Consider the following 11,392-nt stretch of genomic DNA (forward strand, 5'->3'; position numbering starts at 1 on the left):
CAGGATATATGCTCACATTTCATTGTTTGGGATTAGCTCAGTGCTGTATTATGGAGTGTCAAGCTTGTAGCCTACTTAATAGTTGCAGCATTTTTCCTTTTAAGCTTTGTTGTGTTTATTTATTTTTTCAGTTTTTTTTTTTTTTGTTTAAACACTTTTTCAAATGTTAATACAGCCACTAAGAATAGCTTATTTTATAATGGTAGTACTATTGTTTACCCTCCAAGTCACATTTTACAGACAGTGTGGGCAGCCGGGTATTTTGTTCTTATTTATCCAAAATAGAGTTGTCTTGAGCTTTTTGTACTTTMATTTAATGTCAGATGTCAAAAAATATTAATGGCCCTTTACCTTTTCATAGAAATGACCAATGAAAGTTTCTATTTAGAATATTTTTTGGTATTTTGCACCTCTTTTTGACCTGACATACGTTAAATGGTTGTGGCCTAAAGTTGTCAATTATAGAGTAATTTGTACTTAGTATGGAGAAATTTGTTTACACCCTTATGATATCAGGTTATCATTATCAGTAATTGAGAAATCTGCTCATAGATAAGATGGAGCAGACYGATCAAAACATGCAGTATTCCTGTAACTTTTAGGTTTGCTTGTGTCATGCTGTCGTAAAGATTTTGACTCACGAGTGTCCTGTTTGTGTGACGTGGTGAACACAGAGCTGTCTGCGACAGATTGCCACAGTCTCAGTTTCACTTTCTCAACTCTGTGAGGGAGAAAAAAAGATGCTAAAAGCTTGGCTGCAGCAAAGAAATCCAACTTCCTTCATTTACAGCAGTATTTTTTCTGAAAATTGGACTATTTTCATGATGCAGCACTGATTATAAAAAACTTCTAGTTTTTTAGACCTCCTTCYTTTCATTCAAATGTGTGAAAAAGAGTGGTAGTAAGTGGTAGTTTTGCGATAACGCAACTACAGACAATAGAAGTGATCCTGCCCCTTGTTCATGTATTTCATTGATGCAAGTAAATATTTCCATGGTTAAATAAAATTCATTTATAAAATTTCGGCTCAGCTAATTTTTTATAATCGATGTAATCTATTATTTTGAAAAGTTGGTGCATCAATAATTATGATTAATATTTATTCTTACAAATTTTACATAATCAGCCCTTAATGCTCTTTATAACTCTGTGTGATGATGGGGATTGTCCTTGCAGTAGAGTTGTGATTGAGCCATCTCAATATTTTGCGTCCTCTAGTTTCCACGTTTTTAATTAATAACTAATACTAAATAAAATGTTAATTAGTTACATAAAATTGTTCCGTCAGCTATCATTGGGCCAATAACGCACACAGATTCAAAAGATTTTTCTTAAACCTTTCTTTAAATGACAGTATATTCTCTTTTGCTGATCACAAAAGTTTCTTTTAAACCAAATAAGTTATTAATGGTGTAGATTCTCAGTCATCCAGGACCGGGTAAATTAAAAGAAAGATAAGATAATTAGACTTTATTCTGTAGATGACAAATGGAATAGAACATAAATATATTTAGAACGTATGCTAGAACTTAAAATATGTTGCATATATTTCATTCTGGTCTAGTACATAATATTACAGAACGTTTCAGCTCCAAAATAAAGCAAAATAAACTGAAATTTCCCATGCCGTAAAGAAACATTAAATTTCAGTAAAGCAGCCTTTCAATGTTGATTTAGAAACTAGGTTTGATAGAAAGCATCAGTCATATTTTGACATAGGGTGAGCAGAGCACACCGTTTTTAAATTTTAAATGTTGGATTGCATTGCTCCTGAGTCTGCTGCTACAGATGGACGCTACACTCAGGTAAACATGTTTAAAGCAGGAGAGGCTGCTGATGCGAAACGCAGCGAGCATTCATTCCTGTTGAATCAAAAACATGGCAGACGCTTCACTGACGCACATCGGTGGGGGTGAGTCATCAAATTGTCAGATCAGGATCATCTTTTGCTGTCAGACAGGCATATCTCATTTGGCCTTGCACACACAAATGGCTCCATACACTCATCCACCCACCCTCGCTTCCATTCACACAGAAAGCCGAATATACGATCTGCGTTTGAGCGTAGTGCTCTTTGACTTTACCGCTCAATGTTGGCTGCTTAATGTGTCTGAAGAAAACAGCCATGGTCTTTATCTCASAGCGCACAGTCCTTCAATAACCTGCCCCAAGCTGCTCACATCTCCGCTTCACTTCATCCATTAATGTCAACAACTCAGCCTACATCTGCTACAAAGACTGCAGTCCAGTGTTGACAAGAAAATGTGACGGAACACAGTGTATGCTTCTTGTCTGCTGGAGATGCACGAGAACACAAAAAGATGAACAACTAATGGTCACTAAAGTGAATCCCTGTAGCTATTATCATTAAAGCTGAGTGTATCCAAAATGAAATGATAAACCAGTTAACAAACCAAAAAAGAATGTTTTCTATTACGTACTAGAGGCAGGGAGTATTATCAGTTTTTAGATGCATCACAGATGAAGATGAGTCTGAATTGAATCTCAAATGTCAGAAATCTGGTTTGCCATTTAGGAGAGTATTAGAGATGTTGCTAATTTGTGCCATTTGGCCTAGCTTCCAATAGTTGAAATACAGTATGTTGCTGTGTGTTTTCATCTTTGTTTTTCTTAACTGAACCCTAAAAATGCCTGAAATGTTTAATTTGTGTCTAAACTTCCATTGATAAATATGTTAATCTCATCAGTTTAATATTTTATGGCAATTTTAATGTTATGTTAGCGTCTGTGCTAATTTGGTCAGCAGGTTTTTTTTGACATTATGATTGTTCACATTTATAAATCAGTGTTTATGTTTTAACTAACAATAGACTTTTTTACAGTTTTGGATTTATATTGTAAGCTTATAGCTCATGTTTATTCACAAACCTGATGATCATGAAGATGAATTAAAAATAGTGTAATATTTGTATTGCTGTCCTCTCATTTGAAATTGAATTGTAGGGTGCCTAAACATTCCCGTCCCTATTATCTTTCTTCTATGTTTATACTAAAGCATAGAATGACATTCCTCAAAACATTAAAGTCCATTTCAAAACTACAGCCCTTTAAGAAGAATCTTGTCTGCCATCTGCTGGACACTTTTTGTTGTGCTCATGTTTAGACRTCCTATTTTGCAAATGCTGCCTTTTTGAAATTTGGTATGCTTGTTTGTGTCTATGGTGTAATGATGTGACTGTGATGCTGTAATTCTGAGTGTTTATGTGCTGCAGAACAGGAACCTGCTGTAAAACAGCAATTATGCTGAGTCAGGCTTGATTTTTAATAATCCTGTTAAAGAAATAAATCAAATCAAATCAATTACCTAAAGAGTTTTCCTCATGAAACATTTTTATTTTTCTACAAAACCTCTGCTGGGTGTACTGATGGTTCATGGTCCTCTCTCCCTCAACAGTGTCCCAGTGTCATCTTGTTCTCTGTGAAATAAATTTAGCTTTTTTTTATTCCTTTGTGCCAGAAAGAACAGGAAACATGGTGAACCTGTGAGAGAGCTGTTCAGACAGAGGCTACCTCATTAACAAAAGGCAAGCTCAAAGCTAAAAGTTGAAAAAGGGATGCCTAAAGTAGCAAGACAGTTCCTAAAACCTAGCTAAAAGTCAGAAAAGGTCTCCACAGAAGTTGCAAAAGCTAGCTAAAAGGTACGTGTGGATGTGAGCAGGTATTCCCTACTCTATGGGCACAGTTTTTGGCATACACCACTACTTGTGGGGACCAACTGGTACTTATGGAGACCTAAGCCTAGTCCCCATTGGGGGAAATGCTGTTGGTGGGTCGGGAGGTTAGGTTTAGGAATAAGGTTTGAATTGAGTTTAGGTTAGGGTCAGGTATGTACCTGTGAAGTTAGGTTTAGGGTAAGGGCTGTAGAAGTTAATGGAAGTCAATGCAGTTTCCCCATAAAGATAGCTATACTAGACCAAGCCTCTATGTGTGTGTTTGTGAATCTAGAAGATTTCATATGATTGAATTTGAAAGCAGCGTCACTGAAACTCTGATGCAGTGAACTGAATCAGTTTAGTTTTATTCATCTGTTTAAGTCTGGGATCAGTCAGTTTGGGGGCCTCGTCGTCACCTGCTATGCTTATCTCTGCAAAGCTGTGTGTGTTCGGAGAGCTAGTACGATGTGAGTGTTGTGTCCCAGTGGGCTGGTATGTGCCCTGTCAGCGGGGTCTCTGGGTGACAGGTTGTCCACAGAGGACCATCATGGAATATTCCACAGGGCACAGATCTAACACAAAGCTGTGTGTGAGTCTGGAAAATAACAAAGAACACAGCTCGCCTTTGTGCTTGCACCACTGACAGAGACACAGAATTGTGTTTGTGCAGACAAAAATAACCCCCACAAAAAACATAATGAATGGTGTTAATTGCATCGTCTGCTTCTCCCCTCCATGCCAATGAGTTTAGCATTAACTTAGCTGCATCTTCAGTCATAGAGCCTGCCTATGCCTCCAGTGATTGTAGCCAGTAAAGGCTATATTACAGATAAAAAAATTAAAAAAAAAACTATTGTTTACGGCTGGTCAATGTAGAAGGCAATAGCTGCATGTTTGTTTTCAAATCTTGTTGCAACTTAACAGGCTTACCCTTAGTTCTGGTTGCATATTTTGTAACGTAGCAGTGTTGGTAGTGGTGACAGCTGTGGCTCCGTGTTCTGATTTTGGACATGTTATGTGAAGATGTGCCGGGGCAAATCCAGTGTTTAAGCACTGCCAAGTTGGGGTTGTTTAGGTTGAATAATGGAAAAAGGTAGAAGTTGTAGAGAAGGAGCCTCCAAAAAAAAAAAAAAAAAAAATTCAACGTGGTATTGACTCTTTGCAACTAAATCGCCTAATCATGTGGAAGAACCATGATGGACATCGGAAGTGAGGGAGGGGAATATTTATCAAAAGATGAAGGAAAAACCGTGTGTTTTCAGCTATCCTGATATTTGCACATCTGTCGTGCATGAGGAGAGCTGTGACCTCACCTGTTCTTKTGGTGCAGAACCAGAGGAGCTGTTTCACAGCTTCATTCAGCAACAGCTGCAGGTCGGCTGTAAAGTGCTCATATAGCTCTCAGAAACTGTTGGAGTCTTTCTGACAGCACAAACTCATGGAACTTTATAGCGACATTTAGTCAGTTAAAAAAATTAAAAACAGTCAACACTCAGAATAAGAAGTTTTAGTTGTTAAAGTTCAGGTCTGTTTAATAACTGATTCAGATATCGGCCGGTGGCCGGCATTCATTAGGTTGAGAATCTTTGCTTATTAGATTAATACTGCTTGAAGGATTGTGTGTAAGAGTAGGTGTGTGTGTGTGTGTTTGTTCTGGTTTATTGTAAGGACCCACTGTCTACCAACTCCTTGTTTTTGACTAGCTGTACAGGAGTTTACATGAACCTAGGTTGTTTTGACCTCTGACATGATGGAGTGGACCACCTTCTGAGGAGTGTGACATCACATACAAAGGGTCAATATCTTGAAACCAGTAATCAGCCCATGCCTAGATGAATCTTATTCTAGATGTCATACTTTTTGCTTAGTCTTTGCCCTCATGTAGCAAATTATCTCAAGGTCTTATGAAGGAGTAATATGGAGCGTAGAACTTCTCTAGAAATTCTTATCAACTCTTTGCTCATTATAACACCTTGTCTCACACTTGCAACCACAGTAGTTATTTTTGCCAGTTACATCTGATGGTTAAAATAGAGCTCTATGCACAAGGAAAGATTCAAGAGAACAAAACAACAAAGTATGTGATACAAACAGTTAAAGTAAAGAAATAAGTGTTGGTAGCATCCATCATTCTGGATGATGAGCCTGCCATGCTTTAYACAACCTATGAGGACATGGTTGGATCATAGCAAAGGTAGAAAACTTCCCTACAGTGTGAGGGCATTCATTATGTTGCCTTGTTTTCAGTGTTGTTTAAAGTACCACAAAGTGATACTTGAGTAAAAGTACAAGTATCTTACCAAAAAATTACTTTGGTAAAAGTTAAAGTCTCTTTTAGGAATATTACTTGAATAAAAGTTTTATCTGATATTTTTTGTACTTAAGTATTACATGTAAAAGTATTGATTTAAAATGAGCAGTTAGATTTTCTGTAAGGACATTTATTAGGAGGTGACCTCCCCCAAAAACTGCAGAAATGACTGTCATATTAAAATAATTAATTTATGTTAAATTTAGGATGAACTAACTGTTTCAGTTTATATACATTTATCAAGGCTGCACAAACCTTTTCCCCAAAATGAAAATCTATCTGAGGGCTGCGGCCAAATACAATAATATAATTCATGAAATAAAAATACTTCTTAAGTACAGGCCTTTTATTTGAATGATTATATCCTGCTGCTGCATGACTTATTTGTGTACAAACTAATACGGTATCAGAATTTTATATATTTGTAGTTCTCATTCAACCAAAAATAAATTCACTCTATCTAGGAGGCACAATTTATATGGATAGTATTTATTTTTTACAAAAACAAGCTGGAATGTAAACAAGCAAAAATGAAATAAAAGTAACGACATTCAACTTGCCGTTTTTTTCAAATGTAAGGAGTAGAAGTAAAAAGTAGGCTGAAAAATAATTACTCAAGTAGAGTACAGATACCTAAAAAAATTACAGTAACAAAATTACAGTAACAAAGTATTTGTACTTAGTTATTTTACAACTGTTTTTTTTTTCATAATCAAATRGCTCTTCTTGGGGGTGTATGATAATTACCATAAGGTCATAAAAAKCCTTTAATGGGCATTATGTTTATTGAGTTTGTTTTATAATTGACAATAAGCAGCTCAGTCTTTTTACATTACTAATTTAGATACAACTGAGTTCTTTAGATTGCTGAAACGTTCTGCACAAAAAAACCAATCGCTTCAGGTTTAAAACCAAAACTGAAAAGTTAGGCTTCTTTCTGAGGTGATCACATAATTCAGGATGAATTGAAAGTAGCTTGAAAACAGGAGCTTAAAGAATGTTGTAAAGAAGTAGCAGTAAAGAAAATCTTCTCTTGCCTTCAAAACCGACAAACGTAAAGACAGACACACAAGCATGTTTTCCTGCCCTCTGTCGTTGTTATCAGTAGGTTATCAGTAGTTGTTTATCTGCTGTGTCCCTGCCTCATATTCTTGTCCCTCCCTGTTCTCAAAAAAATGCATCCTCTGTTTGTTTTTATACAAAGTCATTTTAGTTGTGTTGAGCTAAATTAGATGGACGTTTGTTGAAGTTGGACACAGCAGAAAATCATATCGAGTGATGCAGTAAACATGAARAAGCAGAGATGCATCGATAACATTAGCTTGATGTTTATTGAGTTAACACCGATCAGACCCTTCTCTCTGGTTCTTCTGACTGGAAAGTGCTTTTAGGCTCCCTCTGCCAATTAATGCTAACTGGATGGTAAATGGTCCATCCTGTATATGTTGTTTTTAACCACTTTTTTGTTCTGCAAAGCTCTTTTACACACTCATACGGTGCGTTCATTTTAAATGCTGTTTGTAAAAAGACAATTTGAACTTTTTTGATGTACAATTGGTTACGAATTGAATAGAAACAGTGTTGCTAACTTAATTTGGTCGCTAAATGTAACGAGTTTCCAGTCAGCCGAGAGGAGACAGCTGCAAACACGCTGCTGCTCCTACCCTGGTGGGATGTAATTTTTTTACTGTAATATTTTTGTTTTTCTTACTGACACTGTCTCTGCACAGCCTCAGTCACTTCTTTACCTTGTCACCCTGAGGGATATGTGACATCTAAGCAAACCATTAAAGTCAAAAAATCGGTTRTTAAAGTTCATTTGTAGTTCTAAGTGTTTTTTCCTCGCAATTTTCTCTTTAATGTTGGTATATAGTACATCTCTTCTAAAGCCTAGATCACAATTATTGTTAAATGTCCAGATATGCAAATTAGGTGATGTTTTCTAGCCAGCTTTTAAGAAGCCAGTAGTGACTTTTCTTACTGAAGAGTTGGCAACAGTGAATAGCAATGCATTTGGCTCCTCCCTTGGGTTGGAAAGGGGTGGAAAATTTCTGGTAAATTACTGGAGTTTTCCAGAAGCTTTTCATGACAAGGAAAGCTGGGGAATGTAGGATACATTCCCAGTGAAGCTTGGTTTATAGCTGACGTGTCGCAAGGGGGCGTGCACCAATGGGGACGCAATCCCCATCCCTGCTCCTGCGCATTAAAATAAAAATTTAAATAAAATTCAAGTATTTTGTTTATGCCACAGGCAATAAAAGCAATTGGCCCAAAGTTTTTCAGTAACAAATGGATTGATTTGATTTGAATACAAATACTAGGGATGCACTGATACCAGTTTTTCTCAAACCAACTACTTCAGTTTGGGTACTCACCGATATGAGTACTTATCTGTATCGGTGCTTTCCTAAGAAATACATCATTGATGACATCAGCTGCACAACGTTGAGAGAACATGATGGTTCTTTAAATCCTAAATAAAACAAAGAATATGAAAATTACCAAACAAATCTGGATAAAATTTTGAAGGCACTGCCTTTTTTAAATTTCAACAAACATCAACTTTCTTCTTGAAAGCCCAGTAATAATTTAGGATTTCCTTTTGCAATACTCTAAGCTGACAAATGCTGATCTGTTCAAGAACTAAAGATAAATAAGATAAATGTTAAGGCTGCTACCAGTGGCTTAAAGGGGTCACCACAGAAACCACACACCTACCTCTCACTCCCCAACAGCACTCTTAATCAGACAGACTAGAGAGTGAGCCTCAAAAAGTCACTGCAAACTGGAGAAGAAAATCCTGAACTGTACGTGACAGAAGCCCGTGGTCCTCACGTCAGTTTTTGTGTCCAAAGTATTTTATATATACAAATGAGATATGAGAAATTAAAAAGACCCATAAGTTTAGAAGAGAATTCTGTGCTCATATCAATGAAGATTTGATTTATTTAGTATTCAGATGGAAACAGTTACAGTATAACTGATGTACCGTACCTAAAAGCCCACTTCAAACAAAACCCGGTGCATAGAGTTTATCAGACACAAAAGAACAAACAATTTGCTCTACACTGCAGTATAAAACAACTTTCATTCAAGCAGGGTTTTGGCACGAGATGAACAAAATGAATCAAAATGCTGAGTACAGTAACGGAAGACTCTGCAACAAAGGATTCATGCATCATGTGTTAAAGCAATCTGACCTGTTTTCTTCAGTGTTTTCACCACTTTGTTTTAGGTCCCCTTATAGAGGAAAGGAATGGCTTTGATGATCATACTCTACCATTGCTCAGAAGAGAGCAAAACAGTGCAGTAGCAATGGTAGTTAGTAGCTACCACCAACCTTTTCTTTATTTTAGAAAGCAATAGGTACACAACAGTCTAGGTGCTGCAGAGTTCCAGGTTTTTGTTTCTCAACAAGCCGTTAACCAATAATCCGTCTTTCACGTTTTAGAATCGTTGATGTCTACATGGAGATGGATCAGAAATCATTATGACCTCAGCCTCTAGTGTACTCTGCAAAGATTAGAGACAAAAACAGTCCTATAGCAGTGAGAGACGGAGTTAAAGAAGACATCCATCCATCCATCCATCCATCCATCCATCCATCCATCCATCCATTATCTTCACCCACTTCTTTCTTTCAGGGTCACATCATGTGCCCGTATCCAGAGTACACCTGGAACAGGTCTCCAGTCCATCACAGGTCCACATAGAGACAAACGTCCATTTACTCACACGTAGGCACTGTTCAGAGTTACCACTTAACCTAACATTCATGCTTTTGGTCTGTGGGAGGAGTACTTGGAGAAAACCCACACATGCACAGGGAGAATGCGCACACTCTACCCAGAAAGGTCCCCAGCCGGGATTTGATCCAGCAACCTTCTTGCTGAGAGGGAACAGCTCTACGAACCGAGCCATGGTGCCACCTTAAAGAAGACAAAAGACTGAAAATGTATAAAAAGTGTAACGTTATATAAAAAATATTGGACTTAAAATATTGACTTTTTTTAAACATTGAATGTTCTGCTTTGAGAGCGCTCTTAATTAGCCATGAGATCTAATAATTATGTTTTATTAGAAACACTTGCAATAAGTCCCATCTTTTAATGARTAATCTGTTTTAATTATTAGCATTTGAAATCCAGTAGAGAACTGAACTCTTCCTGCTTCCTCAGTAATTATATTCTTTCATTCTGTTTGTTCATGATTGGCCGACAGAAGCGTTTCTTCTCTCTGCTCCTCTAACTGGTGTTTGACGAAGGATGATGTCAGTCCGAAGTTGAATAACAGGTCCGTTCTCGGTCGGGTCACAGCAGCATCGGACAGTTCTCAAATTGTTGTTGCGGTCCCATGCCACCAGCTGGTCACTGTTTCTGTCTTAGTTTGTTTTTCTGGGAGACATTCAGGGGTGGGGGTGGGGGCATAATGCACCAGGAAGTGACCAGATGTTTACCAAGGGACAAAAACAAACCGGTTCTATAAAAGTTACTCGGCTCAGTCTGAAAATCCAGCTTGTTTTGGCAGTTCTGACTGTGGGGGTGAGTGTTTGTKTGTCACAAATTTAAAGTCACCCTCTTGTCCTTGCAGCTGTCACTTAGCTGCAACTTCAAACTGACCTCAGACCTTTTGACCCTTTGACTCCGCCTCCTCCATCATGTCTTCTGAGGCCACACCTGTCAAGGGATCTCCACCCGGTACCCCTCCTCCTACCTCTGCAGGATCCCCAACTTCTCCAGGTGAGTGCATATTATTTAACAGAATTAACGATTTAAGAGGGATTTTTGTAGTTTTCTGCCAGGCCATTCATTCATTCATTCATTCATTCATTCATTCATTCATTCATTCATTCATTCATTTAATGTCTTACAAATATTTAATGTAACATCCCATCAGTGAGCTTAAAGCACTTTTAAGCTTCTTTTTAAATCATTTTTTGTTCTGATCAATAAGATCTCTATGGATTTAAGGTATGTGCTGGTGGAGCTGCTCCATTATAGATAATAAATTGCAATTAAGTGGTCAGTGTTATCACAATTAGGGCTGCCACAAACGATTATTTTAATAATCCATTAATAACCGATTATTTATTCGATTAGTCGACTAATCAGATCATACGTTAATTGAATATAAAACATACAGCTTATCACGTCAGAATGCAGCTGCTATTATATAACCATCGTTAGATTTTAGCTACATGCTAACTAAAAATAATTGTTGTGGAAGGTAAGTTCTGCTCTGCAGATATTGCACAGGTTTCTCTTTGATTTTCTTAAAATGATCCCACACTTTTGAGCTCCGTTGCTGGGTAGCCATGATACCAGAGCCTGTCTGTATAATGTCTTGTGACGTCCACGGCCTACCCCAGTTACCACTACGTGTCAAGGACAGAAAGGCAGATGTGGCA

At 37.4% G+C, this 11,392-nt stretch overlaps 1 protein-coding gene across 2 annotated transcripts in view; it reads left to right on the forward strand.

Annotated features, from left to right (window-relative positions):
• carhsp1 (calcium regulated heat stable protein 1) overlaps positions 1-11,392 on the forward strand; it is a 28,373-nt gene that overhangs the window by 5,379 nt on the left and 11,602 nt on the right. The window contains exons 1-2 of one of the 2 annotated variants that reach the window (XM_014008808.1): positions 10,261-10,278; positions 10,576-10,724. In XM_014008808.1, the coding sequence (XP_013864262.1) occupies positions 10,643-10,724 (82 nt within the window). In that variant the 5' untranslated portion in view covers positions 10,261-10,278; positions 10,576-10,642. Of the gene's footprint in view, positions 1-10,260; positions 10,279-10,575; positions 10,725-11,392 lie in introns of those variants that run through there. The other variant, XM_014008807.1, reaches the window with a different exon arrangement.

The sequence above is a fragment of the Austrofundulus limnaeus genome, unplaced genomic scaffold, assembly GCF_001266775.1.
Source record: "Austrofundulus limnaeus strain Quisiro unplaced genomic scaffold, Austrofundulus_limnaeus-1.0 Scaffold53, whole genome shotgun sequence".
Taxonomy (NCBI): domain Eukaryota; kingdom Metazoa; phylum Chordata; class Actinopteri; order Cyprinodontiformes; family Rivulidae; genus Austrofundulus; species Austrofundulus limnaeus.